Source organism: Caloenas nicobarica, chromosome 7 (assembly GCF_036013445.1).
Source record: "Caloenas nicobarica isolate bCalNic1 chromosome 7, bCalNic1.hap1, whole genome shotgun sequence".
NCBI lineage: Eukaryota > Metazoa > Chordata > Aves > Columbiformes > Columbidae > Caloenas > Caloenas nicobarica.
The window spans coordinates 18,955,150-18,974,699 of record NC_088251.1 but is presented as its reverse complement, the minus strand read 5'-3'; the positions used below and the strand labels follow the sequence as shown (position 1 = coordinate 18,974,699).

At 40.0% G+C, this 19,550-nt stretch overlaps 1 protein-coding gene across 1 annotated transcript in view; it reads right to left on the bottom strand.

The window, feature by feature from the left end:
- The window catches only part of WDFY4 (WDFY family member 4), a 148,688-nt gene that overhangs the window by 17,736 nt on the left and 111,402 nt on the right, over positions 1–19,550 (bottom strand). Inside the window, exons 51-57 of the mRNA XM_065638992.1 lie at positions 17,334–17,487; positions 15,636–15,727; positions 9,274–9,486; positions 8,599–8,746; positions 7,582–7,739; positions 5,791–5,949; positions 1,511–1,690 (exon numbers count right to left, since the gene is read on the bottom strand). Of these exons, the coding sequence (XP_065495064.1) occupies positions 1,511–1,690; positions 5,791–5,949; positions 7,582–7,739; positions 8,599–8,746; positions 9,274–9,486; positions 15,636–15,727; positions 17,334–17,487 (1,104 nt within the window). The remainder of the gene's footprint in view (positions 1–1,510; positions 1,691–5,790; positions 5,950–7,581; positions 7,740–8,598; positions 8,747–9,273; positions 9,487–15,635; positions 15,728–17,333; positions 17,488–19,550) is intronic.

The following is a 19,550-nucleotide window of genomic DNA, read 5'->3' as shown; positions in this document are numbered from 1 at the left end:
TGTGGTTCAGAAATTTGTTTCCTTCAAAATATTCTGAATTTTCCAGGAAAAAAACCTTGTTACCAAACATGTAATTTCGTGTCAATCAAAATATTTATTTTAGCACAACAGAAACATTTCGTTACTATCTTCATGTTATAATATATAAATATACAGAGAAAATTTAATAAAAACTGTTTCAGAATTAAACATCCTGTTCTGCTAAAGTCAAGAAGAATTTTTTCATCCACAACATCTGTACCCCTTCGTATTTTTTGCCTTGAAGTTTCAGTCCCACTTTCCTAAAGCTTTTGGTCTTTTAAAGGAATGTTTCTGCAGACTATTGTCCAATCAGTTTAATCATTGCACTCCAACAAGCTAGAGAACTGCTCTTGGATTAATCACCAGACCCTGGCAAAGACCATCTTGTTTTTGGACACCCCCAGAAGAGGAGCTACCAACTAAAAAAGCTACTGTCAATGGTCTGCTGTTACCTAGAAAGGACAGGACTCCATCTTCTTGGGGCCTCCATCCCCAGGTCTATGCCAGCCCACCCACCCATTTCTGAATGCTTGGCACTGCTTCAGCTGGCTTTGTGCAGGACCACCAGGGTATTCTGAACTACTGGTCTGCTGAAACCACTAGTCATTTGATACTAACCAGGATCACTGGGGCAGGATTACTTAATTCCCATGCTCAATTACTAACCATTTCACTGTGTAGTTAATAAAACTCTAATACAAAATGATTATTTTTGCACAGACTAAGTAGAGTATGTCTGCTTGGTTTCTTACTGCTATGAACTCATTTTTGCCTCTCTTGTTATGAACTCTGGTACTGGATCCAACCTTGAGTTGTCTGAGCAGTGGAATCCTACTCTAATATATTAACAGAGACAGAAAATACAAACATACAAAACATTTTTGGGTGATAGAAGTTGGAAAATAATCTCATCCAGAGTGTCTACAGTAAAATCCAGTCCGGAGTATTTTCCTATCAACCTGCATGCAATTCTAGCCAGGCACAGACCACAACAGACTTATTCCCACTGCTATCAAGAATCCCTCCCACACCTGAAAGTAGAAGGGAAAGCAAAAACCCAACACTGCCACTGCGAAGGTGTAAGGAAGTTGTCAGCTGAGGCAGCAGACCAAGGCCTAACACATCTCAGCTGACATGGCTCTGCTGTATGAATGTCAGGAGAAATTAATGAAATAATGGAGGCACTAAGGTAAGCCAAATCCAGGAGCTACTGGGGTAATGCTTCATGCTCTGTAAACTGAAAGTTGTTTAAACCTGCTATCTACCCATCCAGAGATACTTCTACTTTAGCTACTCAGTCTAAGATGTTGCTTTTAGTGCTTTCCTCTCATCATTAAGAACACTATTAGCGATCTCTGTAGAAAGAAAAAAAAAAAAAAATCAATGCATCAAACTCTCAGGATGTTTTTATGTTTGGAAGAGCACCCATTAAATTATCATGAAATGTTCATGGATACATCAGAAGAAAGATGATAAATGAAGATCTTACTGTTGAATTGTTGATGGCAACAGAACAGAGGCTTGCCCCATGGGCAGGAAGCTGGTTTATGTACGTCAGCCGGTTCAGGTCCCAAATGATGCAGGTTCTGTCATCGGATCCACTCACAAAGATGCTGTAGGTCACAGATGCAGCAAGGCAGGTCACTGCCTGAGTGTGGCCGTACAAAGCCTGGTGGGGAAAAAGCAACCAATAAACCACAGCAGAGGGTGGCTGATTTACTAGGGAACCACAGTCCTACTGTCATTTTCTTAGTAAGAACAAGCAACCTAGTCATTCCTTGCACAATTGAAAAACGTATGAGGGGGAAATCTCAAAGTGTCTTACAGAAACGTCCTTGTCTTCAAATTGTGGTTGGAGAAAGTTTAGTCTCCAAGACATTAAATGATTTGCCCCAAGCTTCATGCTAACATGCGTGCCCTTGGCATACCTTTCAGACTCTGACAGTGTTTTGTGCTCAGCAACAAAGCATCATTTTTCACTTCAGTCCATGCAGTTTTAAGCAAAATTTGTGCTTGCAAATTACTATTTCTCAATAGTTAAAAAAAAAAAAAAGAAACAAAACTTATCAGGTTGCATTTCATGACATTCCTCAGTCTTTTCTTTTTAAATTCTGAACGCATACTAATATTTTTCCAATTTTACTTAAGAAGAAAATCAGCATTTGGGGATAAGTTTTACTTTAAAGCCATATATGAATTCCTTTCTCTTCCATCATTATCCAACGTCCTTTTTTTTTATTTGTTTTATAGGTTCTAGAGACATAAGGAGTGCCTACTTTAATTTAGCCTTAAACAGTTTCATAAAAAAAGATTATGCTTTAGGCAATTTAATAGCACAGATAGAAATTGTAGATAGAAATATACTGATGACATTTGTTTAATGCAGCATTCTCTTGTGACAGCAGTATACATTTCTGTTGCATAATCACCAATGAAAGCAAAGCCTGTAGGTCAGAGAAAAAGTCCTTCACAGCTTTCCTAAAAGGTCTTTCGGGGATCCATTCTTAGCTGCCTTACTGTGAAAAAATCAGACCCACCAGATTTAATGTTGGCTTTAACAGTAAATGCATATTCCCTGCTGGTTTTCCCTACATGACATAATTAGCACGTCGTCAGGGTCTGTCTCAGTTCAGCACGAAGCAGGAGAGACACAAGTCCTGGATGATTTTTGCAAACACATCTCAGTCTTTTCCAATGTGTGACCACGAGGCTGAACTCTTGCTGGCTAACGTGCTGCCACTTGCCAAGGTTACTAGGACAGTAGTATTCAAACATTAATCCACTTGTGAAGAAGCTGAGCTGCAGCAGGCTATGTACTACTGAAGGTGACCTGCAACTGCAAAGGATGAATTTCAGCTTGTGATTTATTCCATTCACTAGAACTATTGACTAAAACTACAGGCATTAAATGAGGTCTCCAACAGTGGTTTTCAGAGGTCAGCTTTGGACTGGCTATAGAACTGTCGCTTTACAAAGGACTGGGTATAACCCGGTGCCTGTGCTTGAGAACTGCACAAGACTGCTGCAAAAAGGGCTGGGACAAGGCAGTTTCAAGTGCTCCAAATTTCCCATTCTTGCTCCAAAGCATGAAAGAAAATGTACCCACTGTGACAGCATCCAAACTACCAAGTCAAGCCAAGCTAAGCTCCTGCTCAAGTTTTTTGTTAAAACTCTTCTGGTGTTTGGTGGGGTTTTTTTTGGTTTTTTGTGGTTTTTTTCGGGTGGTGTTTTTTTGTTTGTTTGTTTGGGGGGGGGTTTTGTGGGGTTTTGTTTGTTTGTTTGTTTTAAACCCCAGAAAGACCCTGCCTAGCAGTCAAGTGCTTCAAATACAAGCTGAATGTCAACAAGAGGGCTAGACCTGAGCCTGGTTATAATCTCAGCTTTAATCCACCAGTGTCTCAATGCATATTAATGCAAAAACAGTCTCACGCTTTTAGCTCTCTACCATCTTCTCACTAGTGCTCTGTAAAGACTGACAGGTTTTCCCTTAACGGAAAATATCCTGTGGCATATTTACAAAAGGAACTGTGAGGCCTGTCTTCAGAGTAAATTCACAAATATCAAAAGACAAAAAAGAAGACCAGTTTCATTGCAGGAATTCTTAAGTCCATGAGAAATTAAACCAAGTTTGACCATCCATCTTAACTGGCTGACATGGACACAGACACTTCACAGCTACGCTCGGCATCTCCCTGAGAGGTCTGTGTGGCAGACGGCACAGCTTGCCTGGGTGCTTCTTCCAGGCTAGTCTTTCATTTGGACCAGAAATTCTGGGGACTGGATTGCACAGATCACTCTGGGCATGAACACCGAAGGAATTGGTAAATTGCACGGATCAATACTGAGGCTATTATGCTCAATCTTTAGTGTTCCACATCACTGTGGAAGTAGACCCTGCTAGAGAGGGAAAAGTGACTTTTTCTGCTGAAATATAGTTTCTGTACTTTACTACATTGCAAACCAGAATGTGTCAGTCCCATGAGACAGCTGGTAAGTGAATCACGTCCACTTTATAGTACATCAGCTTTACTTAAGCAAAGCTGACTCTCTCAGGAAAGATGATCCTTTTTATTTTTTTTTTCCCCAGCAGAAAAAGAAACTACCATGAAACTTTGAATTACATGAAAGCAGCAAGTAATTCACTGGAAGACATTTAGAACCATAGTTCAAATTTACATCTATGCCAGGTGGTCATTTAAAAAAAAAAAAAAAGCCTCTGTTAGCAAAGAAAAGGAAAAAATACAGAATTTGTCATCGCATGATCTCATGCCACTTTGTGGACTTTGGATAATACCAGATTAATCATAGTAGAACACATCAGCAAAGCTGATTTTAGATTGTTAAAGAGAAAGGCATTATATTGGAGATAAAAGACATCCTCTTCAGTTGCCTGAAACTCAAACAAACCCCCTGACTGGTATCATTTTGATGTTGATGAAGATTACTGCTTATGCTTTTCTCTACTGCTATTTCTTCCATTTCTATGTCCATGTCCTGGCTTGCAATAATAACCAGCTGTATTAAAAGGTCATCACTGCAGATCTTGTCTCATATTTCTGGCTTCTTCTCAAGCAGAAAACATCATAAACCTCTGAAGAGAGACTGCTCTATACACAGTTCCCCCCCAATTTCAACACACAAGAATTTCAGATAAATTAAGATCTAAATACTTCTCTGGCACCCCAACAGACATCGAAGTTTTCACATCATTTAATGGCAAATAAAATATATTTTGGTTCAGGGTATGGAAAGCACTGAAATATTGTCTGAATATCCCTCCAGAGCAAATGAACAAAAGAAGCTTCTAACACTTTGAGGCCTTGCTGACCAGTGAACTGTTTAGTAGTTTACCTAAAAGTAGTAGAGCTTTTTCTGTTTCTAGATTCCTTAGGGATTAAGGGTCCCACACTGCCTTTCAGACACGATAGAGGTGTACTCTAGCTTTACTCGTAAAGCCGAGAACTCACCATAGCTGAACTGCACAAATCTTGCATGAGAATTCACTTTTGGAAATGAAATAGCATTTATACAGCTGTTTGATGACTATAGGTGAGCTTCAAATCAACAGCCACTAAAGGACTTTGAACAATGAGGACACAAAAAATATCATTCTTATTGGATGCATCTCTACCTCATGAAATAACAGAAAAACCTTGCATATTCTGAATTCAGGTTGAGAGAAAATAATCAAGAACTTTGCCTAGCTGAGCCTTCAACTCCATCAGCTAAGTTTGCCAAGTGTTTTGGAGGTCGTGTCCATCGCTGTAGGAGCCCCAAAAGAACTATAGGTATCCTCATGTGATACTGGTTTTAAAAAATAATCCAAGGGCTGGCTGCACTTCAAGTGAGGAAAACATACGACTTATCTTCACTGTTTCTTTGATCATGATAAACTTTGGAAATACTAACAAAATGGGGGAAAAATAAAAACAAACCAAAAACACACACACAAAACCAACCAAACAAAAAACCAAACGAAAACCAACAACAAAACAAAACAAAAAACCAAAACCGACCGCCACACACCACAACCAAGCAGAGTTCGTAACTGGAAGCTGTGGGTAGAAGGCATATTATCTGCTCCTGACCTGGTAACAGGTTGTCATATGATACTGCTGATTATTGTGGGTTTTGGTTTTTGTTTGTTTGGGTTTTTTTTCTTCTTTCTTAATTCAACCAAGGGTGTTTCCTCTGCCACTCATCTGAGAAAAAGAAACTAGTCTTTTGGTTTTCATCAACTTACTATAGCAAAAGAGCCACAGTACTGACCTGCCTCAAGTTTAGATGTTTCACTTTGTCCTTGACCAAGGAAATTTCCCAGACACACACAACCGAGCTTGTTCCAGATGTGATTATGGTAGTTGCTGAAGGACACACAGCGCAGAGGCATTTTCCCCAGTCTGCCATGCACTCAAATGTAGTCACGTTCTGTACAAGAAAGCAGCTTTAAGTCAAATGCTCATCTGGTGATTCCATGTATTTCTTAACACCAAATGACAGATTCAATTTTCAGAACTCCATTTCTACAAATTCAGGAAAGAAAAGCTCGTCTTTACCAGTCTATGCTTACAGCACAGCTGCTGTACACTCACAGGCTGTGGCTGGATGCAGCTGTGCCATCCTCCAGTGGCCAAACAGGAAAGCTGGATGAAGGTCAGTGTCTTATGTCTTAGGAGAGCTGACTCCCAATCCTTCTTGTGCCACAGACTTCTGCATAACTTCAGGCAAGCTCATTCTGCCACCATATAGTGACAGAATGCAAACATTCAATATAGATTAAAAAGAAAGCTCAGGCTGTGATGGTCCTTGCTAACAGATTTAGTGCCAGATTCTGCAGTCTTCCTCCTGCCTGGACTGAAAAGTCAAAAGCCACAGCACTAAATTCCATTCTGTGCCAACAGCTCTGTTAGCAGTAGCCAGATCAGATTAAACCAAGGTCAGGTCAATTGCACATTGCTACAATTACAGCACAAACATCCTTCTGCTCATATTCTGCATTAGCTCTCTTTCATACAACATGGACTATGCTATGATGCTAATGATTCTGGTGGAGCTGGATAGCACAGCTGCAAAAACCATACCACAGACAGAACAAACCTTTACCTGCTTACAATGAGGACAAAAATTTCTTTTAAGCTCAAGTCCTCTGTTGACCCAGATAGAGCTCAAGCTGGACTCCCAACTACTTCTCGTAGTGACTGTGTAATCACACTCACTATACTCAGTGTCACTAGGCTCAGTGACACCCTGGCTTTTGAAGAGACAAACCAAATTATTTTTATTTTTACCTACAGCAGCACTATGAACTGCTAAGCACTGTTTTTAATTGAAGTTAATGGAGAAAACTCTCAATAATTTCATACAAGGAACAGAAAGTAAAACACATATCATGGCTTTTTTACTTCCATTGACTGTGGGTATGTCTATAAAAACATAGTGATGTGTCTTGCACAAATACTCAAGTCAGTATCTTACTGAATTACGTATTATGCTATTCTGGTACCCAAGCTAAATCAGATGTCTTTGTGTGTCATAAATTGTCTCAAACACATCCAAAAATGAGTGTGTTCATAGTAGAGGAAGAAACTGGGCCTGTCAAGTGCCCTAACAAGCAATGTGATGACATAGACCATTGATTTTTAACAGTAAAGAAGTAAGAATATTAACTTTCTTGAATAGAAGACATTATTATTTTGAATTAGTGCAGTGGGCTAAGCTTGGGAGCCAGAGGGAAATTGACAGATGGTCCTATCTTAATTCCAGCAGAAAGTTCTGCACAATGAAATTTCTAATTAGTGTCCAGGAGACCTTGTATTGTCCTTATAGCCTATGAAATGGGGTTTCTCCTTCATTTTGACAGACAACCCAGTCACTGGAAGGAAAACCTGAGATAATTTAGAGGGGAAATGTTACATTTTTCAACAGGATAGAATGACTTTCTACTCTGTTGGGATATCCAACTTGAGATTCCTCAAGAAGCTTGACTGTGAGAAAGCCCTGTACAGCCAAAGAACACACACATCATTAATTTCTGGAGTGCTTAGACTTTTTCTTATTTACCTTCTCAGACCCATAGTTGCGAAAGCAGCAGGTGAAGTCCTCAAATCCCCAGCAGAATGTTTTGCTCCAAAGAGGAGGAATCAAAACTTTATTTTTTTCAACAGCCAGGATACCTTTCTCAGTATAAACAATGTGCCCAATAGGTCCCTTGGGATTGTCTGACAAGACAAAGAACATATTTAATTCTGTTGTTTTCAGAGCACTTATATTAACTTTCCTCCATGTACAGCTTGTGTGGTGAGGCTGGCAAGTCCCACAGCTGGACTCAGTGCTGTGGCCAAGCCCACAGACAGAAATTCATGCTACAACTGCGATTCCAGATGGAATAGTGGAAACACTGCTTTCCAATGGACCAAATAAATCCATACAGAGGGAGAGACATGCTCCAAAGGAGGGGGTTTAACAGCAGTGTCATTAAACTCCTTTTCATGGGCAGACTGCCCTATGCCATGCACTACAGAGGATGGCAGGTACATCACCAACAGCCTCTGTAATACAGCTACGGGAGCCCACTGTCCCCACAAAGATGTGTATTGTAAAGAACACTGCTGTGGGATGAAAAAGTAGACAAACTGAAGTTTTCCCAGGCTTCTTCATGGTAAGAAAAGTAACAGACTAAGAAAAAGATGAAGAAAAAGAAAATATTTGAAGATCAAGAAGTAGAGAAAGACATACAGTATTTGCTGTTGAATATTAAAAGAGAGAATGAGAATGGAAAACAGTAAGCTTTATGTTTCAACATTCAGAATGTAGAAGAGAGAAAAGATTTATGTGTCTTATAGAAAAAAAAAAAGGTTCTGAACTCTACAACAGAAGTTTCAAGATTTCTTCTGAATATTTGTTTTCAATGACAACTCACAATACACACATACACAAAAAATTGGCAGAAGGGATCTTGATTTTACCAACTCATACAAAGCTGTGTAACTATTTTGGTGCTCTTGAAAACCCAGATTCACACCATCCAATAATTCTGCACTCATTAGCTCAGAAAATGGAGCACAGCCCTTGCAGCACCTTTTATTGTAACTGGTGAGAGCTTCAGATTTTGCAGGCTGCTCACAAAAGGAGGAAGAATTCCACTTGAGTGAAGGGACAGCACAGTCTCTTTTCCTGATGAACTTTTTCCTTGGGCATTCCTGGATGGATGTGGTTTAGTGAAGAGCTAGAACAAAGGAACATCACTGAAAAATGAATCTATTTGCCATATCATGCAGTAGAGATGTCTGTTTAAACCTTAATCGTAGACTCCAGGACGGTCATACATGAACCTCTTAATTGAAATAAAATCTTACTCCTATTACATTTTTGTCAAACTACATCCCTTCCTCACAGAGATAGGAAGCTAATCCCAGCAATTCAGGAGAAGAGAGAAAAGTATAGGGGAGACTTTGAACTGTTTTTATTTGACTGTACCCATTTCCAGACTAGTGGTTACTCATGTGACTAAACTCAGATTTGATGCTACAGCTGTATGGAATACAACAGGAACAGCATGATTAGAAAGTGGAATCACATACCTGTACGTGGGTGCATGCTGATGTAATACACAATATGGAGAAGTCTATAGCCCATCTTTTGGCAAATTTAAATCAGAAAATGTCTCTGATTTAAGCTTCTATTCTTGCTTTCCAGTTGAAATACTAGATGATCAAATAAATGATGCTCTCTACTCTCATAATAAAGTGGTACCTGCTTTGGTATCTGTCCGAAGTTGCTGATAAAACCCAGGATGGTGCTCTTAATCAGAGGATCTTTAATTTTGTTGAGGTCCATCTTGTCTCCATAGAAGTATGGGTGATAGGTGTTAACTGCCTCCACAGCAGCTGAGCCATGTTGTTTGTGGCCAAAAATCAGATCTATCCAGCGATGGAGGTGTGCACTTACATAGTCACTTTCCAACGCCTGAAACCAAAAGAAAATTAATTAATTCAGTAGAGTGCATTCATTAGAAATACATTACCACTTGCCAATCTCTGCTGGAGACTCAAATTCTCTGCAAGTGAATTTTCACACTTTCAGTTCCTCCTGTACGATCATTCTCAGCACATCCTCACAAAATGTGACTAAAGAGTTGAAGGGTGGATACCCACAGTAAAGGAAGGACACAGTGCAGCATGCTTGATTTAGCAGACAATAGGAGCAACATCCTCAGAGACAACACAGGCAGGTTCCACTAAGCAAAGTACAAGAACTCCACAGATCTCGGCACATCCTTCAGCTTCCATCACACACTGAAGCCTGTGCTATCATGTCTGCATCAATACTGTTACTGGCACAAGACAGGTAAATGAGCAAAACAATTGTTAGCACTTTAATATATTCATAAACCACAGGGGAATTAAGGCACACGTCCACTTGCAGAAATATGCTGTAGTTATGAATCACACTGAGTAGCAGAGACTTTATTTGAGAAGACACATATAAACAGATTGGAAAGGGAGATGACTAGCAGAGGTTCTGAAGGATGCAGCAGGAGAGGCTGCATGCCATGAACCAGCCAAGATAATGCAGAGGTTGTACTGAAATGGCAAGGGGTGCTGCAAGCCAAGAAAGGGAAGGGGTTTCGCAATAGCAGAGTTGGGGTGCAGCAGGGCAGCTGTATGATAGAAGCTACAAGACTGCTTGGGTTTGATCAAAATACATTTTGCTACCCTCGCAGGGCTTAAGCAGAGTTGCAGCACCAGATTTCTGTACCCTGGAGAAACTCAGGGTCTGAATTTTTTTCCCTAAAATAAGAAATGGTTAACTTTGATTAGATTTGCCACCCATAGTGACAGGTATGTGAAGTAATGGAAACAGAAGAAACAGTTACTACTTGAAAAGACTGGGATTGATGCTACAAGGCAGTACATCCATGGCAAAATGGGCTCCCTAGAAAGCTCAATGTAATCATAGCGGAAAACTTGTGATTGGAAAACTCAGATAGCAAGTTCATAAGCAGTGGATACAATTGTGAGTTGAACCTGTGCCCAACTCCAAGTTACCCAGCCTCACCCAAGTAGCTTCACTAAATGCTACTGCCCCTGTCATCACCTGCCTCACCAAGTTTTTGTACATTCCCAAAAGGCCTTTCCCAATGATTCAAGAAGCAGTGTTAAGCATTATTAAAAATACTTTCCTATCTCCAAATCATTTGACTGTGCAATACTCCCTGATGCTCAGTTAAAGGTCTCCCAAGCAGACCATCCTGCTCAAAGCACAGCAGAAATAAACAAGCTAATGGGATCCAGAACAATGGCTCATTTCACAGAGCAGACAGTCAGCCCAGTGCAGCTGGTTTAAACGACCCTGCCCACAGCTGTAACAATCACAGAGAACAAGCACGGCAGACAATCTGTCCCCTGCAAACAACAGGAAGACACTTACAGACTTAGAACTCATCCTCATTAATAAAAGCAGTTAGTCCATGAATTACAAACTGTAAATTTTGCCTGGCATCATTGCCAGAGCAAAACAAAGCAACCAACAGAGCTGCAACTGTGCAGCCTCTCAGTATTTCACTTAGCACTATGACAAGCCCAGCCAGGGAAGGAGAACTTGCGGTCTAAGGAGGAAGTAAATAAATTTCTTTAGTAGACTAGTTTCCTAACTTATTAAATACTCACAGCTTTATGTAAAGAACAATTCTTTGCTCTCACATTCTTTAAAGCAATAGCTCAACCTCAAACAGTGTTGACTGGATCTGTTTAATGCACAAAACTCACTGTGATGCCTCCTAAAAATGACCATGATACCCGTAACAAGTACATTCAGTCTTATGGATGAATTCAGAGCAGACAGAAACCCTGATGTTTCAGAATTCAAGATCAGTAACTCTTCACTTCAGGATTAGATGAACTTTCCTAGGAGGGCTAATCAACTTTCCTTCCACAGCAAGATTTCTCGCACTCTCCTGTGTAGCATCTAGTTCTAGCTACAGTGGAGAGCAAATATTGGACTGACTGCACATGAGGTCTGATTAGGTCTGGCAAATCATTAAGAACACGAGTTTATAAACATGACCTCTCATTTGTTAAACTGCTCCTATTTGAGATTTGAATTAATGTGTAAAAGTTTTGTGACTTTATCAGCTGTGCCAGTGTTATCTAATAGTGCAACTCGGTGGAAGCAGATCTGTAGAACAGAGCAGATGGTAGAGAGGGCCCAGTATTCACATTACGTGTACTGTGGGGACTTTACTTCAAACTAGATCTAGTCTGCTCCCACAGGCTGAATGCCACCAAGCATCTGGAGCGCACAACTGGAGTGCAGCTTTTGGTTTTGTTTCATCCAAAACAAATCCAGTTCACACAATCTGAGATAGTTCTACAATGAGAGCAAAATCATGCTATGCAGGGTTGATTGACAGATTCATTTCCAAACTGCACCCTTACTCCTAAGTACAAGGCAAAACCAGATGTTCCCCATTGTACCTAAGTGCCTTCAGAGTGCCCAGCATTACACAAGCAGTAAGGAGCACAGCTCAGTACTTTACCCTCTGAACAAGCCACAATACAAGAGACAGCATTTCTGCCTATATTTTTCTTTAAAAGACATCAGTGTAAAACTGCAGCAGCTTTCAGGGATCCATGAATTTCTGTCTGCAGTGCTTCTGTCAGGGAAGGACGGTACTGTCTTTTCCATGTTTGGGAAACTGGAGAGCAGAGGCTAAGCACCTTGGAAGGTCACAGAGAGAGCACAAGACACAGCAGTGAAAGGAATCAGAGCATCGGAAAACCTATATGCCTTCACTGGAGTTACTGGGGAACCCCAGAGAACTGTTGCGTGTTTGAGCTCAGTAGCCAAAACCTACTGAGTTGCTTGCCTGCAAGGGAAGGGTCTGAGCTCAAATCTTCAAGGACTGTATTTCGAACAGCAAGCCTGCAGTGCACACAACACTTCTATAAGGATCTCCTTTCTTATACTAGATGTATCATCATGTGGTTACAGATACTGACAAAATACTCAGGTCTCTCTTCCCTTCCGCTACCTTTCAGTGTGACTAGAGCTCTGAGCCTCTAATCACTCTCCAGGTACCTGCAGATATGTCTAACTCAGTAATGCCAGTTATTGTGTATGTACAGGAATTTCAGCAGCCTGAACATGGCTCTTAATCCCTCTGCATCTCAGTTTTTTGGCAAAAACATTCTCTCCTTATCCCCTCCAGCTAATAGGTTGCAAACAGGCATGGGACGGAGTCTGACTGAAAAATAGAAGTCAGATTCCAGGGGAAATTCAGACACCAAATAGTGTTTTCTTTCCAAAACAGAACAAAAAGCCCAACTCTCAAAATTTTTCGTGTATTACAATTATTCCTGCCCAATTCCAAATTTGAAAAAATTACAACCTTTTACTAATAGCAAAGCTATACCATACAATATCAGTTACAACAACTACATCATCAAATATTTTCAGTTCAGCTTGTAATTTAATATATATTTGCAATGAAAAGATAATTTTGAAATGTTTTGGTAAGAAAGACAGAAAGCTGAAATGTTTCATTGAGGTATTTTCTTGTTACTACTGTCACACTCCTGTTTCAACCTGACTAGTTTTCAGGTGAAAACCTCTTTCACCCATTTGCCAGACAGGTCTACTCATTATGTGCTTGTCAGCCCAGTAATACTGGGTTGTGATCTAAGTTACACATGTAACTGCTACAGAAGTACAAAGTAAAACAAAGAACAAGAAGATTGATGTACCTTCTGTAAATGGACGGATGAGTTGTTGAATGTGCTGTAAATTCAATTTACTGGCTTAGTTTCTAAACTGTGTGGCAGCACACCACTGAGTTAAGGTACTAGGCATGGAGACGCTTGAGATCTACTAATAACAATAAGCAGCTATTCTCTACAACACAACTCGGAATATCATTAATTCATAATATTTTATGTACTGAGGCAGGATTCTGGGGCAAGAAATGGGAGATTACTACTTTCAACTACATTTTCAAAATGATTGAAAACAACATTTTTAGTAAGCGTATACTAAAGTTATGCATTTCAAAATAGGTAAAGTAGCAAGATAGAAATTTAACTTATTTAAAATATATTTTTAGCATTATTGTTCTGACACAAATTTAAACTGAAGTGTTCAGGTCATGAATTCACAGAGACTAAATGAAGTCTCTTAATCAATTAAACCCCCAAAGGAAATATCTCACTATATGCTCAACAGTCCTAAAAAAAGAAACAAAGGCAAGACTATGGCAAAAAAAAACTACACAAGCACAGGCTCAGATCATATTGATGTTCACTCCCAGGAGTAATCTGAGCACATGTAAATGAATCCAGAGCTGAACAGGCTCACTCTCATAGTTATTCACAAGCCAAAGTGTTTCCAGCATCAGGAACCGATAGAGACAGTATGGGATGCAGGTGCTATGAAGCATTGACTTATCTTTGGAATATAGTGCTTTAATAACAATTAATTCTTCCCAAGACATGTAGATGATGCACACTACTAGGAGCATGTTCTCTTGAAACTGACATAATAATAACTGACATGATAAAAATGACATTGGCATGCATGGGACTAAGGCTAGATTACTGACAGCATCCAGGTGTCTGCAGGGAGAAGGAGATATAAGAAAAAGCCAGAACAAATAAATCAAACAGATCTGTAGGGTCTCAAGAGGGAAAGAACACCCACTTTAGATATGAGGAGTGGAACCATACAGAAATTCAAAATATAAGGGTACAGGGAAGGAGATTTGCATGCAATGCAAGACAGTGAAGATGGTCCCCTTCCAGTTGTCTCTGTACTGACTTGAAAGAAGGTATCGGGATGTCAGAAAGAATGAGATGAAGATTCAAGAGAATGCCCAAGAAAAGCATGGAAACGATTTAGTAGTATGGACAATCACAAAATGTAAGGACTCTGAATGCATCACCGAAGTGCAAGGCAAGGGACATGAAAGTAATGGTAAATCAATTGGAGCATTGTTGTTACTGTCAATGGCTAAGTGAACAGTGAAGAAAAGAATATTTACAAGACAAGAATATGACTCTGGTTTTGCTCAAAACAGGAGCAAAACATTAAGGCAGTCAGTAAAGAGGTCAGAGATAGGATTTAGGAACCAGCATTTAGAGACGTCAGCTGTGGAAAGGCTTGTTTGGAGATAGCAAAACAGAAAAGATAGTTGTAGCCACAGGTTTGGATGTAATCACTTACAAAGAGATTATAAAGAGTTAAAGCTGAACCACTAAGGGCAGGACCTGCATAGCATAGGAGAGGTGAGAAGAACCCACTGAGGCAGAGACTGAAGGTACACATGACAAACCAGGATGATGCGATGCCTTGAAAAGCACAGGCTATTTGTTTAGTTCCACCAATGCTAACACATACTATCATCACACTTCTCATACACAGCAACAACCTGCACACAGTCACAAATACAGACTGCCTCCTTTTGCCAGAGGAAATCTGATGAGATAATGCAGAGGCACAACAGTACAGCCCATTCCCTTTTTAGCTCTAAAAGACCTACACCAAGATACTCTGCTGTAAAGTCTGCATTCAGTCTAACAATCTTCAGACAGAATTGCCTTTGCACTCACTACTACACAGCAGCTGACATCATACAGAAATAAGACTTTCTGACTATTAATAGATAGCACTAATTGCAGTAAGTCTCAGGACCTTAAAGCTATTTACTTTCCAAGTGTCAAGGATGACTCCATTAAAAGCAGGAAATCACATTAGGTTTTCCCTCTCAAAAAAAAAAAACAAAAACAAAACCCTTGTAGTCCTGGCATGACTCAGAGATAGAGAGAGATAATTTAAATAAACACACAGTTGGTCAGCAACAACATGGAACTGTATGTATATAAATGCCATGCACATGCATTAAGTTATGTTCCTATACACTTATGGGCTGAAATAGTTCCATACCACAGACCTCAATACAAACCTCACCTTGTCTGGAAATCTGGCCTTGATTCAGGGTGAATCATGAGGCAGACAAGCAGACATGCAAAGTTCAGAACCCACACGAACTCTGTAGAGGCCATCAGTTCCATTTGCAGTGGGACCCAGTTCAGCATTTTGTCACAAATCTTGATTTTACTGACCTGTCTGTGCAGGAGAATAAACTTATGAGGATCCCCATCTGCCCAGGGAGGAAGCTGCACATCTCCCAGAACTGTTCCATCCTGCATGCAGCCTACAGGAATTGCAAAGGGAGAATTAAAACCAAGATTCACGCACATTGCAAATAGGAACAGCTTTTCTAAAATACTGAAACCAGAGGAAATTGAGGTGGTTTTCACACGTGCATTTTCAGGTTGTACATCTAATATAGTGCCATAGAACACTGCAGAACCAATTCCTTCTGTGATTTCTGATCCAGTATTAAAGCACTAAGAGGATGTTCTAGTGTAACTATCACTAATACAGTAAAAATAGGCATGACCTCAGCACAAACCTTTTTAACACAGACTGCAAACTCTGACAAGACAAACCTGTTGGCACAACTTTCTTTTTATACATAATCCTGTGGGCCTAACTGCCAGATATTGCTACTGCAGCAGCCACTGAGAGGGATTTTGTTCTCAAGTCTTTCTCAATCTGATTCCTTTCAGAAGGTGACCATATGTTCTTAAATCAGAGCACAGTGTTGTGGAACTGGATGAATTCAAATTTAAGTTGAGGCTAGGTCTGGGACTGCAGGTTTCCTTACAGTGTAGCAGTGAACAGATTCAGGTTCTTGCCTTTGCCTCTTCTATTTTCCTGTATATTTGGTCTCTATTGGCAAGATTCGGGTGTCTTTTTAAGGTTATTCCACTTGATTCCACTCAGGTCAGTCTCTTCAACTTGATTTCAGCCAGGCTCTGTTTCTTGGTCTCCTCTCAAGATGAAACCACTTCAGTTTTTTCTTATCTTTTAACAACCTTCTCACATCTTTTTCCCTTTCTGCTATTTTCTTAGCATGCCTCAATTCACTGGGATCTTAAATATAATACACTTATAGCTAGACCTCAACAACATGGGTTAAGTTGCCTTTGCCATCACCAATTTAGGGTGATTCTTAAGGTATTTCTCCTCTGCCTTAATTGTTAAAAAAAAAAATCTGCTACAAAAAGCAGCTTTTCTTTGCAAAATATGTGAGTTTCCTGTAAAGTGAAGTGAATGGGGACTTCCATGCCTATGTCTGTATACTATTTTTTCTGGATTCTTTCTGGCCCTCCATCACTGATACAGGAAGGGCTAGAGACAGCGTACATTCAGAAGAGATAGCAATGCTGCTTGAGGCCAGAGATGATGTATCATGTTCATGACTTGTGCAGAACCTTTCAAAATGATAGTGATGAGACATTTGGCAACTTCAATCATCAGAGACATGAGATTTAAAAAAGCCCAGATTTCACAAGCACCATTTAACAATTGATCTATCTCCAAAAAGTCAAATGAATATATTGTACGTAGCCTCATAGATGTGATGATACAAACTGAATTTTCAAAAGCAGCCAACTAGATTGGCTATATCAAAATCTGCCTTTGTCTGACAAAATGTGCAATTGCTTTGCACAGTAACTAATAGGAAATACAGCCCCTTCAAAGCTGGAAACTTGGTGGTTCTGATATCATTCGGATATTAGAAGCTTGTATTCTTGTAGCCTTATTTTAATAAAAAATGATCTCTCTTTGCTAGAGAGCCCCATTAGTCTGCACAGTCTAGGGAACAACTCTCAACATGTGATTTGGATCTTTTTGTTTTGACAGGATGTTGAGCAATGGAAGGGGAGGACTGAAGTCCCTTCTAGAATTACCAAGTTCAAAGTGATTTGCATTGGTTAGGAACTCTGGCAAGTAGAAGAATTCAGGGATGAGTTCCCTGACATCACTCATGTTGTCCCTTGATGCTGATTCCCATGTGCTCTTGACGCTGTGAAACATTCTGTCTGCAACATCAAAGCTCCCACCCTGTGAAATGGAGACAGACACAAAGAATGCAGTGTGAGTATTCTGTCAAATAAAAAGTAGATGCAGACTATCAGCCAATTCTTCAATAATCACCTTATCACATTTGATTAGGTGGTATCACAAGATCTGTTCCAGCTGTGCTTACCATGATGCAATATTAGGGGCTGTCTTAGTTCCAATTTGTAAACAAGTAGGTTGAGAATACCATAAGGCTTGGAGTCTTAGCATACCTTGCAGTAACACAGGGGTAAGCAGCATACCCATTATTAATGTTTCTGAAGGCGATTCGTTCCTTTTATCCCAAAGTGATTTGCAAGCAGTGGACACAACTTCAGTGTTTTAATTTCAGTTGTGACCCAAATAGTTCTGAACATTTTTATGTACAACTCTGCTGAGAAAAACCTTTGGGGAAGGACATTCATCAGATTCAGGCAAACAGGAAAGGCACAGGGGGCTAACGCCTGCAGGGACTGTTCTTTCCTCATGGCAAGGAGGGACAGTATAAAGAGGAAAGAGGGGAATAAAGGAAGAATGTCTGGGTCCAAAGCTGAATTAGTGTGTAAGGGAGAAGAAACAAACTATCTCACATTCTGAGAGCATTTGAACATGTTCAGCTTTATGAGCGTCAAACACTAGACAAAAGCAGCCTTAGTAGCCTAGGACATCATTCTGAGCTATGGCTTCGAGAGAGAGAAGAGAAAGAGAGAGAGAAGAGAAAGAGAGAGAGAAGAGAAAGAGAGAGAGAAGAGAAAGAGAGAGAGAAGAGAAAGAGAGAGAGAAGAGAAAAAGAATCACTCACCGAATGAAGGGTATATGCCTTATATTGGAACTTTATTTCCTACAGTATTTTCTAATGCGATTTCAGATACTGAACGCATTTGCAAAAATCCAGGTTGACCTTTACACAGGAGTCCCTACCTTGACCATGAAAGGATTTTTTTTAACATAAAAATTTCTACAAGAATGGAAATAATCAAATAGAAATCAGTTTTTGGAGATCATCTGAATGAGTTTGTCAGAATGAACAAGCTCTTTCAGAAGAAAACTGACTTTTTAACTGTATAAAGTGACAGAACCAAATTGTTTCTCAATACCTAGTTCAGGTACTGGCAGCAGTATAGCTGCCCTACTGTAGCATGCTTCCAGGCTAATATAGGTATTTCTCATTAGGGTTAATCGATTTGGATTATATGTCATGGGACATGTCACAACATCCCACTGCCAGGATTCAAGAGAGATTGTCAGAGATAGAACAAGTATCTTTAAACAGTTCTGCAGTGCAGTGAAAATGTATGAATGATGGCTCATCCTCAACCATTCAATCCTCAAAACTGCTTCATTAGGCAAAAAGAACAAGCCAACAGGACTGCAGAGCAAAGACACTAAAACCCAGAGGTGGTGCAAGAGTCAGTCTGTTAATGAATAGGAGATGCAGTCAGGTTCTGTCTCTTGACAGCTTTTGGTTATTTTTCTCTCTACCTGTAGACTGTTGCATATACCAGATGAGGAAGATACTGTCCTTCTGCACAATAACAGCCAGCTGAAGATTTGACTTGCAATATATTAAATAGGAAAATAACATCTAAGCATCCTCACACAGTAAGGATGGTATCCCACTCCCATGGACCAGAGGAACTCTGAGCAGCACTTCCCATATTGGTTCCTGATGGTATGAATCACTGTTCTTTCAGTCTCCCCCAACTACCTGCACACTTACAATGCAACCCCTTTAGATCTACAAACTCTGCTAAGTCTGGGAACTGAAAGTCGAGAAACAACTTTTGTCATATCTTTTGTTAGGGAGAAACTACCCTCATGGGTAAGTGATCAAAACACAGAAGTAATAAACGCTAAGTTCTGAAGACAAATCTCCTTGCTTGTCTTTTGAGATAGAGTCCCACCAAAAGCCAACACATACTCCAGTTGGAAAAACCCTCTCGCTGTTTCCCCTGAGGTGAATTTTGACCAGGTTTTTGGTCCAGCCTCATATTTAAATGACAGCATAGTTCTGCTTCCTTGTATTTTATGTCCTTCTTTATACCACTGACAATTGTGAATCCTTC